The sequence below is a fragment of the Notolabrus celidotus genome, chromosome 19 (assembly GCF_009762535.1).
Source record: "Notolabrus celidotus isolate fNotCel1 chromosome 19, fNotCel1.pri, whole genome shotgun sequence".
In the NCBI taxonomy this organism is placed as follows: domain Eukaryota; kingdom Metazoa; phylum Chordata; class Actinopteri; order Labriformes; family Labridae; genus Notolabrus; species Notolabrus celidotus.
In genome coordinates this window covers 17,454,026-17,472,765 of record NC_048290.1, presented here as the reverse complement: position 1 = coordinate 17,472,765, position 18,740 = coordinate 17,454,026, and the positions used below count along the sequence as shown (strand labels likewise).

At 42.9% G+C, this 18,740-nt stretch overlaps 1 protein-coding gene across 1 annotated transcript; it reads right to left on the bottom strand.

Annotated features, from left to right (window-relative positions):
- Positions 1–279: 279 nt before the first annotated feature.
- On the bottom strand, positions 280–18,605 carry lmo4a (LIM domain only 4a). Its single transcript, XM_034710439.1, has 5 exons — positions 18,324–18,605; positions 7,297–7,544; positions 6,398–6,494; positions 6,151–6,309; positions 280–5,474 (listed from the first exon to the last, which is right to left on the bottom strand). Exons 2-5 carry the CDS (start codon positions 7,536–7,538, stop codon positions 5,466–5,468), a joined length of 507 nt encoding a protein of 168 aa, XP_034566330.1. The 5' UTR covers positions 7,539–7,544; positions 18,324–18,605; the 3' UTR covers positions 280–5,465.
- Between the last annotated feature and the right edge of the window lie 135 nt (positions 18,606–18,740).

Sequence of the window (18,740 nt, the reverse complement as noted above, 5' to 3'; positions counted from 1 at the left end):
GCAAAGATACGAGCCGAGGAGAGTCAGAGTTTTCAGAGGGCGCAGGCGACAGTCAGAGTCATGTTTAGACACCATTCACTGCATCTTGTGTTAATATCTCCTTTTAAAGGGGCATTTTGCTTTTAATGATCGGACCGCTTAAAAGCGACGGGAAGTGGGGAAGATGGAGGACTATAGCCTCTGTACATGGGGTGCACATCTCAATCACTAGGCTAATGGCTGCATTTTTGATACCTTTTGTACAGACTATTGTATAAAACAGAGCTCATATTTCAGGTGTATCTCTCCCTAGGTGTCAGATTTCTTTATTAAACACCTTTTGTTTTTATTTCACACATATGTGGTTCTGTTTTGTTATTTTAGACAGCAGATTAAAGTGTTCTGGCACCAGAATGATTCTATTTTTATCTTTTCTTATTAAAGCACAATTTCAATTGTGCAGATTGTCTTTCAGTCCCTTTGTAAAAGTCCTATAAAAGGTATAATGTCATTTTTGATCTGTAATGATGAGGAGCTGTGCTGATTGGCTGCTTGAATGCAGATGCGGAAAAACACCAGAACAAACTTGGAGAGCGCTCCAGGAGAACTTACACCAGTATGCTACATATCTGACCCCATCAGGAGGAGGAAACTGTTGAAGAGTTGTAGCTGCGTAATCTAAATGTCCTTTATCATAATTTTTCTATCTGTTTTTCACGTCCTAGCTTTCTAACGTTTTCATTTAGTTGAAAAAAAAAGTCACAAATTCAGCAGGATCTGCAGCCTCTCAGTTTGTAACCTTATCATCTATGCAGTGATCTGAGTGGGCAGGGCTGCAATGATGAGGCACTGCTCTGATTGGCTGTTTTAAAGTTTCCAGAGGAGGGAGGCTGCAGACTGGTAAGGACAGATGCAGAAGCGGAAAAACACCACAACAAACATGGCGAGCACTCCAGGAGAACTTACGCCAGTACACTACCCATCTGATCCAGAATCTGACCTGGATCAGGACGAGGCAACTGTTGAAAAGATGCAGCCAAATAATTCAAAGGTCCTGTTTTCAACATGCCCAACTGTCTTTAATCAAGGTGCAGCCAAATGCAGAGGTGGAAAGAGACCAGAACAAACTTGGCGAGCCCTCCAGGAGAACTTACACCAGTATGCTACACATCTGACCCCTATCAGGAGGAGGCAACTGTTGAAGAGTTGCAGCAACAGTTTCAACAGCATGTCTGTGAGTGATACGTTAAAATCTGAGTGTTATTTTTACTTTGTTGCTTTTCGTGCATATCTTTAAGTGGCGGACCTTTGTTGTTGTCGCAGTTTGAGGTGAAGTGGTCGGCACGAACAAACAAATAAACACCGACTGTAGCCACACGTTGTTGTTAAAAATAAAAAGCAACCACTGTTTTATTTTGGGCCTCTTGTGTTGGGACAGAATGAAGACCTTTGTGTTGGTTTTTGCAACAAACAGCAGAGCAGTTGGCGTGTCCTGCTCCAAGCTTTGATGTCTTCACTCTGACTTGAAGCCCACTAAGCTGGGAACAAAGTTTGCATGTTGTAGAAATTCAATGAAAGAAGTTAAGTCCAAACTTGTGCTTTAATGTGCAGGCTGCAGAGGTGGAAATCACACATCTGTAGGTTTGAATCCTTTATTTCCAGGTAAGGAGGCTCAAGTCCTAAAACCTCAGGAGGTCATGAGCGACTGCAGCTGTGCTTTCTTAGATTCATACTGTACTCAGAGTGAAGCCTCAGCCAGACTGAAGCATTAGAGAGGAATGGTTGGAAACTTAGTGTGACTCAGGTTTTGGAGTCATGAGTGAGGAAGCAGAGGAATGCGTTGAGCCGCCGACGTTCTGAAAGAGCACTTTGAAACAGGACCATTAAAAGCCTCATTGTTGCCGTGAATGTGAAGCTAATTGGACTAACCCTGCGAGAGGAGCTGCTCGGCTCTCCCGGCCCCGCTAATTTGAAGAGTCACAGCTGGCTACTCATGTGTGCTTCAGTCTGCTCCGTGGAAAGCAACACGCACAATATGGAACAGGAGTGATCCTAAAATTAGCGAGGAACAGATGATCCTGGAGTTTCCATGCCAAACGTACATATAAAAAATAAACAGGCTAATTAAAATAAAGCAGAGTTCATGCCAGGAAGCAATCAGAGGAGAGCTCACAGAGATCAGAGAGTGGCAGACATGTTCAAAATGTCGAGTTAAATGTTTTAATTTGAAAGGACAGAGAATAAAGGAGCGTTTTATGGTTTGAACAATTCTTTTTCTGACTTTTGTGTTTCCTCCTCAGACAGCTACGGGGAGCAGAGAGCGTTGGCTGCCTGGTGCCCACAGGAAAAGGCTCCCTCCCTTTTAATTAGACCAGCTCACCAGATTAGGCCTCATTAGGCTGCAGCACTGGAGTGCAGCTAAAGCCCATGCAGGCCTGCAGCGCATCCCGCTTTAATTGCTTCTGTAATGGCCTCGGCTTGGGCCTTTGAAATCCCATTCCTGTGGGTAATCAGCCATGTTTGTCTGAGGGAAGAGGAGCGTCTCTTACCTCTCACTCGGGCTGCAGCGGCTAACGCTAACTCTGCTGCTAACTGGAGCTTCAGCCAAATCACAATCAGTCATTCATCACATGAAGACACAGCTGAACGGCTGAGTCGTTTTGAGGACAGACTCGCTTTAGAGACTTCATTAGAAAAAAACACAAATAGCAACACAGAAAACTTTGTTCATACGCTGGAGCACAAAACACAACAAAATATTAGTGCATCTTAAAACATATTCTCCAATTCTTTACATGTTCATCAAATATTAACAGGTGAGCTGAAACCTCAAAAACTATGAAAGCCTGAAGCAGACATGCATCCTTCAACTTTATTTATTCTGTTTTCCTGTGATGACGAGAAGTTTCTGATTATTTTATGGAGATCTTGACGTAACCTGACTCGTATCCCAGGAGTTGTGAAAGCACAAACCAAACTTACAGTGTTCAAAACTTCTTAAACATACTCCGGATGAGCTGCACGTGTGAACAGTAAGAGTTGAAATTTCTCCAGACTTTTATCTTTAGCCCTCTGCTAATATTTCTGCAAGAAGTCGGGTTGAGCAACGCCAGAGCGTTTACAACATGGAGCTAGTGCAAAACTGGAGAAACAAGATGCAACAGGATGAATAAAAACATCTGAGGTTAACACGGGACTTCCACCAGATCTGTGTCCAATCCATCTCCAATCCGCTTTGGTCCGGCTCTGTGCTCTCTCGTCCACCAACACCCACCGGTTGCGTTTTCAGAACGTAGCACGGAGCAGGACCGCTGGACAACTGGAGTCATGTGACCAAGGTTTTCCCACGGTAATTCCTGAATCAAGGATTCTCCTCCTCCTCTCTTCATCCATGTTGTCTTTCTGGTCCTCTGAAAACCTCTGACCTGTTGACTCCAGGCCTGGCTCCACTCATCATGACGGTTTGTTGTTGTAGTTAAGTGAAATACGATCTGGGGATAACACAGAGTGTTTTATTCAAAACATTAACCGGATGTTTTCATTTTGTTTTGGTGCCTGACTTCCTGTCCCGCTCCATCTGCTCTGTTGAGATTGATGCGTCGTGTTCCGGCATCCAGCAAAAATAGAAGTCTTGTGCATCTGATCTGGAGGACTCCGACCTGCCGGATCAGAGATGCAGCTGGAACACAACGGAGCGGATCCAGTGGGAATTAACACATTGACCAGAATAGAAACCTATCAGATCCAGTGCTGTGACGGATTGGAGACGGACTGGACACAGATCTGGTGGAATTTGGCCCACATCCCTTTACTCATAGCTTTGATATTTTCTTAAACTGTCTTCGTCCTCCATGATGTTGTAAACATCACACTGAGGCTTTCACAGACTGATTTGGACGTCCTATCCTGCCTCCTTAGACTCACCCACCATCCACCAACCTCCCGTATTCCTAAGAGAAGACTTCACGCTGTGAGGGACGTGTTTGAACAAGACACTTTGGAGACAACGTCTCAGAAGCTCATAGCAGGAAACTCCGCTTACGGCAGTGATTCCCAAACTTGGGGGGAGGAGCAACTGGAGTTGTGAGCGTGCAGTAAGGCTTAATAAAAACAATGCAGACGATTTGCACCGCAAACAATTCATGGCCAACTTTCTCCAAAGAGTTCCAGGTAAACAATGAATTTACTCCAAACTTTATAGCTCTTATAAATCCACAAATGCCTGCTAATGACACATTTGGAAAAAACAGGTGTTCATGTGTTACGATCTGTTGCTTGTCTTGTTGTTTTTTAAGTTGGATGTTGCACTCTGAGGTTGCAATTCCGTATTTTCTGCAGACTGTGTACAGGAATTCGTTGGCAAAGGATGTGCGTTTGTTTGATGTGTATGCTAAAGGGAGGAGGGGCTTGAAAATATTTGCATCTACCAAAAAAAGCCCAGCAAAACAAGTTTGGGAACCAGTAACGTAAAGTAACGTTATGTTAAAAGCCCATGACCAATTTGCCTACAGACACAGCACCAGCACTCCACGAGGTTTATTTACTTTCTTTGTTTCCTTGAAGTGAAGGATGATGATCTGATGAGGGAGAAGAGATGTCAGAAGAGTTAATGGTAGCCAGCTATGAATCCAAGCATGCATGCATGTCGATGGATGATGGTTCTCACAAGGGCGCAGAGTAAATCAGATTCGTGGACGCATGTCTGCTTTGGGCTTCCATAAAAAACTTGATCGTTACTGCATTAAACACTTAGAAAGTTCAGTTCATGGAGCTGCTGCTAAATCTCTTCTGGCAGATTATTTCCAAACACAATTTCAAACACTAAAAAGTTTTCATGACGCCTGAAGCCAACATCAGCAGAATAAAAACACAACGGAGCGGCATCTGCACGGAGAGAGAGCGCCGAGCTGCTATCTCCTGATGTTGAAGCTGGACTTCTACCAAAGCACTGCTTAAACTTGTAGAATTATCAGCACTTCCTAAACACACTGTGGTCAAAAAACAACACAGAGACGAACATGTCGCTGCATGTTCCACAAAGAGTCCGTTCAGTTCCCTGTTGGCGTTTGAAGGAGTCGTCCAGAAGCTGAAGTCACGACTCAGGTGAAATTGCTTCATCCTGTTTGGTGATTTTGGGAGTCACATCGCTGTAACTGTTCTCCTCTTATTGAATGTCCTATCCATGTCGTTTGCTGGCATCAAATAATGAGAATAAATCCAAGTTTGGCTCCATCACCTGCACCAGTTTGTGTCAGTAATCTCGCCGTTGTTAACTTTAGAGAAGAGTCATCTGTATAAATAAATTCCACCAGTCTTCAGTGTCCTTCTCTTTCTGGCGGACTGCTCGACCCGTCCACGGTTAACTCCTCTCAGCTGGTCGTCCAACAGCGGAGAGGCCGTCAGTCAGCCGAAGGCGGAGGAAGAGAAAGAGACGGAGGAGTGAGGACGGGGAGAAGGCACACGTTTGGTTTCCATCGTCGTCATCCTCAGCAGACCTGCAGAGAGCGACGAGAAGAGGGAAGTGTTACTGATAAAAACTGAGCTTTTTACAGAAGTGCATTAGTTTTAATTTACATGCATGAGTCAATGAAAAGACTGTCAGGACTGTAATGAAGAAAAAAGCTTTTCACTGATCGGCCAAATGGAGCAAAGACGAAATCTCTGCGAACCTCACCCCTGCATGGTGCAACCAAAAAAACGTGTTTCAACTTTTGGTTTAGTGACGACTTTACAATCCAACTTAAGACACAATGTTTGCAGAGCTGGTGCAACAAGGCTCTGAACTTTACGTCTGTCAGGGACAAAAACAAGAACTCTGGATGCACTTTTCCCGGAGCGCATTAATGTGCTCTGCCTGCCTTCTCTTGCTGCTCTCCCTGCAAACCGCTTCCCATCCCTCCTCCTCTTCAGCTCCTCCTTTCTGCTGTGTCTGACTTTAACTGTGTTGTATGTATCGTCACTGATGCTCACTCTGTTCTGTACCCTGGGCTTCTTTGCTGCTGCTCTCCATAACTTGGCTTTTCATGCATGCACATGAAAGAGAGGGGGTGGGTGTGCTCTCCCCGCCTCAGGCTTTGGCATTCCACGAAGAACATGGACAAATGAATGCCATTCAACACAGAGAGCTCAAACAGCCTAACTCTGAAACTCGAGCGTCAACTGTCCTCTCACCTTCTGGTCCGACATCATGCTGTTGGCCTGCAGGGATGCTGGATGTCCGCTGAGCAGTCCTCCTCCCGGCCGGTCGTGCTCACAGAAAATTGTCCCGTTGACGTAGTGGAAACGATCCCCAGGGACCAGACGGTTCCTGCAGGTCGCGCACGTAAAACACTAGAAGAAGAAAGAGTAACAGAGTCAGATCAGCGAACGGAGCTGAGCTGTAAAATAATCTTTGATACGGTAACTCAATGACGCTCACCTTCAGGTGGTACACGTTACCCTGCGCTCTCATCACCATCTCACTGGCAGGTATCGACTGTCCACAAGCGCTGCAGGCTCCACTGTGTCCAAACAGCCTGAAAGACAAACCACAGATACAGACTGAATCAACGTGCTGTTATATGATCAGACATCGAAGCTACATGGAAGATATCTTTAACATTAATTTTCATTTGTTTGGAGAGCAGCAAACTTAAATGGCTATCGTCTGACAGAAATATATGTGGTAGAGCCCGTTCATCTGTTTCTGGTGAGTCTCAATTCCACTGTAAACAGTTCCACAGAGGCTTCACTCTGGCTTCCTTCAGCGGTATGAACCTGAAACAGAAACTGATGTTCTTGTGATGTTCTTGTAATGAACGGGTCTTAAGCTGAATGCTTACAGGCTGATGCAACAGGCTGCAAGAAAACCTCAAAGTAACACCACATGAAAGATAATCAGGAGCATTCTGAACTCCACCTGAACAAACATCAGGATTACTGGCCGGCTGTACTCGAGCTATAAATGTGGGACTTTTTGGAGACAGTGCTAACTTCTACTTACTCCGCCATAAATTCAGATTTAGATTAATTTATCTCATGGGAGCAGTCCTGAGAAGCTGCCGTATTATTCCTGGATGATGATACAAAGTCTGCTGTGTCTCCGCTCTCCTCAGCAGACCTTCAGCTGCGGTTTTCCACATCCAGATCTGTGTTTGCCCCGGAGATGACGGCGACCACAAAACCACCGTATGTGTTGGACTGATCCGCCTCATACACTGAACAGCACACCATCTATGAATAGCACGAGGTAGCAGACTCTGAAGACAGACCAGCTCCTTATTTCTGAAGAGACTCTGTGGAAGTATCTTATAGAGTATCTATCCCCTGGTGTCTCACCTGATGTAGTCGTTCTTGCAGAGGATCATGCCGCCCTTGCTGTAACAAGTGCTGCTGAATTCTCCCAGCTGAGCGTGGCAGCACGAGCACTTCAGACATCGCGTGTGCCAGTACCGCTCCATGGAGAAGAGCAGGAAACGGTCCATGATACGACCTCCACATCCCGCACACGACCTGCTCGGTGTCCCTCCGACTCCACCCATCACCGCCAAGGTGGGCGCCTCCACCCTGCTGTTCACCATGGCTAACTGAAGACACAGAGACAGAGAGACCAGTGAGGCCTCCAGGTGTAAACAGAAGACATCCAAACGGTTCCTGTAAACATTTTTGAATGCAGTGACTTCCACTACAGAGTCATGTCTGTTTTTAATGCAGTGACTTCCACTACAGAGTCATGTCTGTTTTTAATGCAGTGACTTCCACTACAGAGTCATGTCTGTTTTTAATGCAGTGACTTCCACTACAGAGTCATGTCAGTGTTTAATGCAGCGACTTCTACTACAGAGTCATGTCTGTTTTTAATGCAGTGACTTCCACTACAGAGTCATGTCTGCTTTTAATGCAGTGATTTCCACTACAGAGTCATGTCATGTCAAGTCAAGTCAACTTTATTTATATAGCACATTTAAAAACAACCATTGTTGGCCAAAGTGCTTTACAAGGTAAAAAGTAAAAATTACATGAAGACAAAAATAAACAACAACATATCAGGATATTAATGCTGCAAAGGCTCGGTCTCCCAGGGTTTTAAGGCGACTTTTAGGCACATCCAGGAGCAGCTGGTTTGTTGACCTCAGTGCTCGGGTTAGGTTGTCGACATGGAGAAGATCAGCCAAGTAGGATGGTGCCAATCCATTTAGGGCCTTGTACGTCAAAAGTGCAACTTTAAAATTAATTATGTGACGGACTGGGAGCCAGCGGAGAGCACGCAGCACAGGTGTGATGTGCTCCCTCTTTTTCCTGCCAGTCAGGAGGCGAGCAGCCGCATTTTGTACAAGCTGCAGGCTCTGAATAGGTGCCATGTCTAAGCCCACATACAAAGAATTACAATAATCAAGCCTAGCCGTAATAAAGGCATGTACAACTCTCTCTAGATCCTTAGGAGGGAGATATGCCTTCACCTTTGCTATGAGTCTCAGCTGGAAGAAGCTGGACTAAACCACAGAAGAGATTTGTTTTCCAAATTTGAAGGCACTGTCAAAATGAACTCCAAGGCTCTTTACAGAGGAGTGAACATTTGCTGCGAGAGGGCCGAGAGTGCTCCCATCGAACTGTTGGGGCTGTCCAAATACAATGACCTCAGTCTTTTCCTCATTAAGGTGCAAAAAATTTAGGCTCAGCCATAACTTTACATCTTTCAAACAGTTGAACAAGGACTGCAGGGATCCATTCCTCTTTAAGCTGAACGGCATATAAATTTGCACATCATCAGCATAACAATGAAATGAGATGCCATATTTCTGGAAAATAGATCCCAGGGGCAGCATATACAATGAGAACAGGATAGGGCCCAAAACAGACCCCTGAGGAACATGTCTGTTTTTAATGAAGTGACTTCCACTACAGAGTCATGTCTGTGTTTAATGCAGTGACTTCCACTACAGAGTCATGTCTGTTTTTAATGCAGTGACTTCCACGACAGAGTCATGTCTGTGTTTAATGCAGGGCCTTTTACAATCACTGTTAAAGGAACGTAAAACAAAGTATGACTGTCAGAAACAACAGCCCTGTCTTACCTAGTTTGTCTCCTGGCATCAGAGCCAATAGATTTTTATTTTGGATTTCCTGATAAAAAAAGCTTCAGGCTTTTCAGACGTGTGGGTGTGGGAACGTGAAAACCCCATAGAAACACACATACTCCAATCACAGAGTTGGTGCTGTGTCAGACAAAACCAAACACTCTCCTTTTTTGGGCTTCAGATCTGTCTTATTTTATCTTGAGTATTCGTCCCGTGAGACGGCCCTAAGAAGCTCTGCAGGGTTTGGATCTGTCTGCTCTATGACAGGACAAAGAGGACGATGTTTCTGCAACATGTTCTTAATCCTGACTCCTCGAATATAGAAGTTAGTTTGGCATGTTTTGGTGAAACTATAATTAATCATAAACTGTGTAAAACAAGGACATTGACATAGTCTTAGACACATCACCTGTTTCTGAAGAGGACACACGAAGCCCAGAAACATGATCAGGCATCAAAGCTACAAACTGTACATCACAACATTTCAGTTGATTGAATGCATTTCACTGAAACAGCCTGTTTTTTTATTTTTAATAGCAGAGATTTCTGATGACTGATTCATTTCAAGGTGTTCGAATAACCCAGAGTGAAATAAATAAAGGTACCGCTATGTCCACAGGGGGCACCAAATTCAAGACAAACTATAAGTTCCTCAAAGGAGCATTAATAAGGACTTAAAAACTGCTTCTATAATTTAAAGGTTTTTTTTGTGATCAAATTTGTATTTTATTTTTTCTTTCCATATAATAAAGTAAAATAAAAAAAAAATAAAAAATATATATATATATACAAAAAAAGTATGAATAGGCATATGGACATTTACAAAAAAAAAGAGTGCATCTATAATTTAAAGTTAAAGAATTTTAGACTTGCGATTACAAATGCGATTAATCGCGATAAATTAATAAATTCAGCGATTAATCTTGCAAAATGTTTTCATTTGACTGCCTTACTTTTCTTTCTTTCTTTATCTTTTTAAGTTATATTTTTGGGGTGCTTTTCACCTTTAATAATAGATTGATAGGACAGCTGAAGAGAGACAGGAAATGTGGGGTGGAGAGAGCTGGGGAAGACCTGCAGCAACTGGTCGAGGCCGAGCGTCGAGCGTGCACCCCATGTTGTGTACATGGGGTGCACGCTTAAACTGCTAGGCCAACAGCGCTGCACCGGCCCTATTTCAAACATCTACAATTTTTCACAGGAACAGAAACAGATAATAAGATGAAAAGTGAATAAAATGTTCATTATAAGCTCACTTTAGAGCTCTTTAAATTTGACTTCTTAAAAAGTGAGTAGGAAACAGTGACTGAAGGAGTGATTAGACACAATATGATCAGTGGGGTGCCCATGTACAAAGGCTACGGTCCTGGATGCTGGTTGTAAGATTGATTCCTGGTACAGACAGTATTTGGTGCATGTCATCCCAACTCTCTCTTCTCTTACACTTCCTGTCTCCCTCAAGCTTTCCTATCAATTAAATGCAAAAAGCCACAAAAATAATCTAAAAAACAACGTGTAAGAGGACAGTTGAAGGGTCAAACCTTCTGCTTCAGTACATTCAGCTTCTTCTCTTTATCTCTTCAAACGTCAGAGAACCTGAACTCAAACTGTACGACAAATTGAAATGATTGTGAGTGCAGTTGCTATAGCTGCCATCCAGAAACATGTACCAGTCTTTGTTTTTCCATTACAGAACCGAGCTGATTTCATGCACAGCTGGGAATAATACAGCTTTTTAGTACAACCATCGCTCTGTGTGTGTGTGTGTGTGTGTGTGTGTGTGAGTGTGTGTGTGTGTGCTCTCAGCATGAATGACTCAGCACAGAGTCTCTTCAGCTGCTTCCAGGATTTATAATTAGCGCCAACAACAACATAAAATAATTGCAGGTCTACGTTTCATTTTCCAAACGAGCAGCAGCAGCAGTGTTTGTCCTCTCCGAGCGTCTCGTTTCAGCGCCGGTATGTTGTTCAGCTTTACGAGCGGCCTTCCCACAGATTATGTGAGCCCGCAGCAGCAGCTGGTCTATGCAGCGAGGCGGGCCGCCCTCGCTACCCTCGCTCTGCAGAGACACCTGGCTCTAATCAGCCACAAGAACATCGTGTTAAGGAGTCCAAGGCTGCTTCAAACCACAAACACACTCATGCACAAGGACCGAAACCTTGCTATGAGAGGAGGATTATCCATGAATGAGATGATTTATGAATGACTTGAAGTCCAGTAACTAATTCAAGATGAAAACTATAAATCATACAAACCACTGGAATCATGATGTCACTCATTGTAGCTTTAAATTCTCCTGAAGAGGGAGCTAATGTGTGCATAAAGCCCTGCGGTCTCATGCTCTTTATGGGCATCGAAGGGGTGTGTACCTGTGTTGAATTGGAACTGGTACAAGCCTCTAACCATCTAATGTATGTTGGTGGATGACCAGCCTCCTTCTCCTACCTATTGTACATTAGTGAAGCCAAAATACTGTCAGAGGTGAGTCCAGTCTACGGCGGCACAGATTCTTGTGTGGGTTTGAAGCAGACACTCACGGTTATGGTGCGTTCAATGACACTTGTGTTAGTGTTTAATACGTTTCCTCTCACCGTTCCTCCTCTACTCTGATAACTCGGTGCACACAGCGCTGCAGGAGCCTCATTGGCCAACAGAGTCAACATGTCCTACCTTTTTTTACCCTCAGAATTCGGTCTTCAAGGTCAAAGACAACATTCTAGAATTCTGTCTTTAAGATAAAAGACAACATTCTAGAATTCTGCCTTTAAGATCGAAGACAACATTCTATAATTCTACCTTTAGGATCAAAGACAACATTCTAGAATTCTACCTTTAGGATCAAAGACAACATTCTAGAATTCTGTCTTGATGTCAGAATTCCAAGAGAAAAGCCAACATTCTAAAGAAGAGTCAGATCTAAACTGATCCTGCTTTATCCCTCTTTTTATATCATCAATAACTAATTCAAAGTAAACTAGTCAGAAATATGAACACTGAGACATAAATCAGCATGATAAGAACTAACTATAATGACAGAAACCATTTAATTTGATTGCACCATTTGACATATGTCCAATCTGTTAACATGGAGAAGTGGGCTTTATGACCTACACTGCAGCTGGACACTAGAGGGAGCTCTTCATATATTGGCTTCACTTCTAGAAGTCTGTTATGGCTCCAACTTACAAGGACATGTCATTCTGCAGTTTCAGAACAGGGTCATAAATCTTCTTGGAGCTCTCTTAAGACACAATTTATCTTCAGAGGACATGGATGAATTAGGCCCTTTGTATTTTAAATATCACTCACTTTACACTTCATTTCCCATGAGTGTTAGAGCCTCACCCAGCCAGGATTGTGACCTCAGACTGCTGGCATCCTTTTCCCGCTCTCAGGACAAAAACACGTCACCTCAGTCACTGAATGTTCCTCCAAATGATTGATTCACACTCTCTAATTCATCATAAGACCATCACTGATGTGACAAATCAAAGTTAGAAATCAAAGCGGTTATTTCGTAACATGGTTAAAACTTTTCACTGAGCGCACAGGATGTCTGATGTCACTCTGTGCCTCGCTGTTGTTGTCAGATCTACTTCCTGTCTTCAGTGCCAGATTCCTCTGAGCGGCACATCACCAGCCGAGAAATCAATTAACAGGCTGAGCGTGGTGAATACCACGGCTCCCAGCGCTGTGTGATGGAGGTGGAGGCGTTTCAGCCTGAATCAAACAGCAGCGTGAGAACAGCTGCTGCCTTTGCCTGACCTTTGGTGGTTCACTTTTATTCAAGATCGGCTCTGAAACTGGTTATTCCTTACAACTGGTCGCTTGGTTCATAGAAAATATCTGGATGTCTTATTCTTACACATTTAACCAATCGTTCAGCACTCCATGTTCAACCAAAATCCTTTTGTGAACACAGCAAGGACGCTAACAGAGACAACCTCAAACATCCTTTAACTTAAATATTCTGTTCCACACGTGAAACCAATTTCAGAAAAGCAGTCGATGTAATCATCCTGCAAACACCTGTGATGATTTAAGACGTTTCCACACATCTGCCCAACACATCTCTGATTTCTTATCCAATTAAAATGTAAATCCTGCGTTTAATCATCGTCTGCAAAGTGAAAACATGAATTCTGTTCCAGTCTCAGAGAGAGAGAGAGAGAGAGAGAGAGAGAGAGAGAGAGAGAGAGAGAGAGAGAGAGAGAGAGAGAGAGAGAGAGAGAGAGAGAGAGAGAGAGAGAGAGCGGTGGTAAATCTTTCGATAGCAGGAACCAGGGTCTTAATTTAGCTCAGTTGTAGTTGAACTCCCCTTGAAAAGTCCCTGCTCAAGGGTCCAGGAACTTTTGGGGGCAGGGCCTGATAACAATATCCTTTACATTAAAACAGTATCTGTGTGTACACAAAAGAGGGAGATGCACAAGAATATCCTGTGTAACCTGATGTTACTTGATCAGTAAAACTACGCAACTACAGGACTTTGCTTCCATATGAGGGGATGCTCTCTGCTTTCAGGGTTGGTCTTTTCTTGAAACAATGTCACCATCTGAGCGGAGAGAGGGCCAGACAGGTAGAGGCACAAGAGGAAGGATTTCCTGTGTCCTGATACAGGAAATCCATAATTCATAATTAAACCAGCTTTCCTGCTGCCAACATGATTTGTGACTACTTATATCGTACTAAAGTTCAGCAAAGACTGGATTAAGGCGTGTGCAAGTGACTTCATTAACCAAATAACTCTCCTGGACTACTTTTCCGTAGGTCTTTGGCCTAATTTGCATAATCATCACAGGACTTATGGATGCAGGAATACAGTGGCAGTCGACAAAGCAGCCATTTAGTTCCTTGGTACTTTTGGTTCAAATGCACCTTTAGTGGGATCAAACACAGGGACTCCAGGCTCTTGGGAGGAGGTTAAATGGTCAGAATCAGTACCTACGAGGAGTTATTTCAAATTTTGCAACATTCTACAATCTGTGTGTTCATCTTTTTGACGAGACAGCATGAAAGTAACGCTAATGCTCACTTTGGGCTCATCCTGAGATGATACTCATGCTCCCACATGGAACAAGCCTCATTCCACTGACACGGATTCTTGCACGTTGTATGTTCGACCCTCATTGTTCTGTCTCTGTTAGAAACCTGAACCCTCCTCACACAGAGCAGTTACCAACTTCTTCTTGTTTTCTTTCTTAGTTACAACCCGACTGATGCAGAAGTCAATAAAAACAGCAGCTAATGAAGAGAAACAGTTTAACTGCAGCCTGGACACGTTGAAGGATTGCAGGCTGTTTCAGGTCGACAGAACCATTACTGCCTCTTTTAACCCAAAGTAAACACAACTGACTGATGCTGCTAACAACCCCAGCTCTCACTCGGGAGTCACTAGGACTGTGTGATGAAAGTAAAACCTAATTTAGTATCAAAAGTAGGGTGTATGGTCTCGCTGCTTGGATTTACGATCAGTGAAAATGGTGGACACAAGCGAGGAACAGATTCTGAAATCGTGCACACTCCATCAGCTTTTAAATCTGACATGTGGAGGCGTTTAAATCTCCTTCAAGTTGAAATGTGCTCTCGAAATAAACCTGCCTCCATTTTCAAACTTTAACTGTAGGATTTATTTTAAAATGTGAGCTTTAAGCGTCCGTTAAAGGCCGGACTGATCGGTCTCAGCCATCAGACACTCGTCCGCCACGTCTCTGAAATATTCATGCCGGGCTCGGTTTTTAATTTACATCTTAATTTTCAGCCTGTTAGAAACTGAGATGTAGAAATTTAGGCAAAGGGCCCGACATTTTCCAGAAGTTATTACCTCCCTCCTTCTCTCATACACTAATTAAGTCATGGATCCTACACACACCCACACACACACACGCACACACACACACACACACACACACACACACACACACACACACACTTCCGAGGGATAATTACCAAATAACCTCGGCTCAGTCACGTCTGAGGGGAGCTTCTAACTAAGTAAGCATGACTGCAGGCGGCAGAGACACCACAGCGTCCAGCGCCTTGGAGAGGACCGAGCAGATGGGGACAACGGCTCTGATGGAGAAGATTCAGTTTCCTCCTCTGCAGAAAGAGACACTGTGGTGCTTCTCTTAATCAACACAGAGAGCAAACACTCCTGATGCATCATGCATTTATAACATTTCATCTGGACTCCTGACTCCTACTGATTCTCTGTATCTGTGCTTAGACCGGTCATCTCTCCATCGCCCCAGCTCATGGAAAGATCTGCTGCTTGCCTCCCGACAGCAGAGAAACAGAGGGAACACTTCACACCTGAGCTCCTCTCTCTTTATGGCCTCACAAGATCCGTTTTTAAATTCTGTTTATGACTTTTAGAGCCCATAATGGTTTGCACCATCTTACTTAGCTCAACTTCTCGGTGTTCATACTCCAGTGGGAGCATCAAGGAAGGCTGCACGATGAATCGAGATAAACACTTTTGTCTTGCCTCATTTAAAGAACGGTGATTACAGACGTTTTAAGAAATGCATTACCCTTTTTGATTTACTTGAGGTTATGTATTATCTCTGTTTATTTTCCAACTGATAATATTGTTTTATCAAACAACTTTAATCTGCTCACCCATCCCACCTCTCTTCTCTCTTTACTTGTACATGTCTGCTCTGTTGACAATCCCCCCCAGCTGAACATTTGATCAAGTCTGCCACAAATCTGATCTGCATGTTGACAAGGCTTGTTCCCAATGATCTGACAAATCTTAAAGAACCAAATCTACGGCCTTATTTAGACGGGAACAGAACCATCAAAAACATAAAAGTCTCTCTTTTGCATTTAAAAAGTATTCTGTGTTCATATGACAATGTTTTGAAAACAATCTGTGTGCACGCAGGTTTGCGAAAAATATTAAAAATTATGTTTTTGAGTTTGGATACCAGGCCAGTGGTTGGCAATATACAGTACCTTGTAATGGAGAACACCACCTGTGCTCAGAGGAGTCTCCAACAGGGCGGTGAGTACAAACAAAACAAGAATAAGATAGCGAACGCACGATCAAATAACTGATGACCAAATGTTGATGCCATCATTTTTAGAGGATCCACGTATCTTGGTTCACACAGTGACAGGAGGGGAAGCGTTATCAAAAGATTACACTCTGGAAGGTTTTTTAAGTTTGCATCTTAAGCCACCCGTGTAAAGGAAACGCAACAGTAGTTTACTGTTTTTTTATTGAGTACATTTACGTGTAAACAGCCTCTAACTGAGAGCTGGAGGAGAAGGTGTGTGTTAGTAAAGCAGAAGGAGAGCGTGAGCACGGACAGTGAAGCTGCTAACGAGCGAATGACTGCTGTTTGTGCATCTCACTATAAAATATAAACACAAAGTTATTAGTTTTAGACTTCCTGTTTTTAAGACTGTCATGAAACATATGGACATTCAGATGATATACACATTTTTGGTACCACAACATGAAAACGTCCTTTGTTCAACTGTGTCAAAAGTAAGTGAAAGGTCTCATAAAAGTGAAGCTTCGGGGCGCCTGAAACATTTGATCAAGCTGTTTAAGTGCGCCCCATGTGCAGAGGCTATAGTCCTTTTTGCATCGGTCACAGGATTGACTCCCGGCTTCGACCATTTGCTGCATGTCTTCCCTCGCTCTCTACTCCACATATTTCCTCTCTCTCTTCAGCTGTCCTTTCAATAAAAGTGAAAACTACTAGAAATATAACTTTAAAAAATAATTTAAAAAACCTTTGATGCAGTATTTGTCAAAATGTTTGGTACCTTTCTCGTCCAAAAATGCAAGGACAGATTTTTGTCTCGGTTCTGCTCTGGTAATAAATGAGACGCAGGATGTATATGTTTTCAAAAATGACTAATTACCAGTTAAATACTGTCCAGTAAAATGAATGAATAACCCTGAATATTGATCATAATAATCCTGATTAAATCGTGGTCTTAATCAGACAGTCAGCTGCTCCTGGAGTGCGTTTAACTTGGCTGATAACCAGGAGGGATGGAGCCCTCAGAGTATTCTCTCCTCACCTGCAGCAGCTTCAAATAAGACCTGCCTCCTCTTTAGAACAACACTGTTTAAGACTCATCTCCTCCCTCTCTTCCTTTGAGAAGAGAACGTTTTTCTACCAGCAGATTTCACTGTTACTGCTCTTTGACTTGACTACAGGTCCACTGAGAAAACAAGTTCAGAGGCTTTTTAATCATGAGAGATAAAAACATTTAAGACAGAGTAATAACCTACAAGACAAGTGGCATGTTCGATTACATGATGATGCAAAAACAAACATATTGCACAAATTTTAACAGATATTATGATTATGATAAGATTCATACATGATGGGAATACATTTTGCATTCCATCATCTTCCTTTAACTCTAACACTGATATGATATGATATGATATTTAACATATATTTGGCACCACAAAACAAGATTTGCAAAAAGAGGCATCTCTCCAGCTCTGCAGAACTTCCCTAAAAACTGCTTTCTGGCACTTTTTACTTTAATCAAATCTGTAGCTGCTGCAAAATGTAATACACAGGAGTTCTGACAAAACTTAGAATAACTGTGCTGCACAAGATTACAACTTTACATGTCTCATTTATCCCAAAAACTCTAGTTTGCAAAGAGTAAAATATTCAGTTTGCATGGAATAACATGAAATATTGAATAAAACAAAGCAGTAAATGCTCATTCTGGAGAAGCTGCACACATGTTATTACATTATCAAGGTGTACAAAGACCAAAGTAGACTTTGATGGAATAACTTTTGCCATCTTCTTCCCTACACTCAAACACTGATATGATATGAGATGATATTTGACATAAATTGGGCGCCATAAAACAAGATTTGCAGAAAGAGGCATCTCTCCAGCTCTGTAGCAATTCCTTAAAAACTGCTTTCTTGCACTTTTTACTTTAATCAATGTCTGCAGCTGCTGCAATTTTTAATACACAGGAGTGGAACACTTAAAAGAACTGGGCTACACAAGATTACAACTTTACATGCCTCATTAAGCCAAAACTCTAGTTTGCAAAGAGTAAAATATCCAGCTTGCATGGAATAAAGTGAAAAATTGAATAAAAGAAAGCACTAAATTTTCATTCTGGAGAAGCTGCACACATGTTATTACAGTATTAAGGTGTACAAAGACCAAAGTAGACTTTAAGTTCACCCTAGATTTAAAGTTATCCATCAAACCAGGAGATAAAACGCATGAATAAGAATGTATGTTTGACTTCAGAAACCTAATAAAGCCAGGTACAGAACTCACCTTCCTGCTGTGAACTTGGATCTCTTTGGAGGACAACTTTCTGGATTCGCGGCTCTCTGCTCCTCTCTCCTGTAGATGAAGTCAGATCTACGCGTGGCAGCAGGAAACTTTCAAAACCTCCACGAAGCACAAAAAACCCCCCGAGCAGAGACACAAACTCCTCTCCTTCACGATCCTTTCTCTCCGTCCCCTCCCAGACTTTTGTTCCTGTACAGATCAGAGTCCGGAGAGCTCAGCGAGCGCCTGTCTATGTTCTGAAGGCGTTTATAGCACACGCCTCCTGTGACGTAAGAAGGGGGCGTGGCCCCAGCTTCCTGTCAGGATAATTAATGACTGCTGGGGGAGAGTTTTTCCCACTTTGGGGTGTTCAAATTAAAGCACAATTACCTCCTTACAGCTACAACAGCAGCATTGATT

Bases quoted from the DNA above. Each gene is read 5' to 3' on its own strand.
- lmo4a (XM_034710439.1), bottom strand. From the start codon at position 7,538: ATGGTGAACAGCAGGGTGGAGGCGCCCACCTTGGCGGTGATGGGTGGA. The intron at 6,495-7,296 runs GTGAGACACCAG...TTTGTCTTTCAG, and splicing joins TGCAAGAACGACTACATCAG to GCTGTTTGGACACAGTGGAG. The intron at 6,310-6,397 runs GTGAGCGTCATT...TTCTTCTTCTAG, and splicing joins GTAACGTGTACCACCTGAAG to TGTTTTACGTGCGCGACCTG.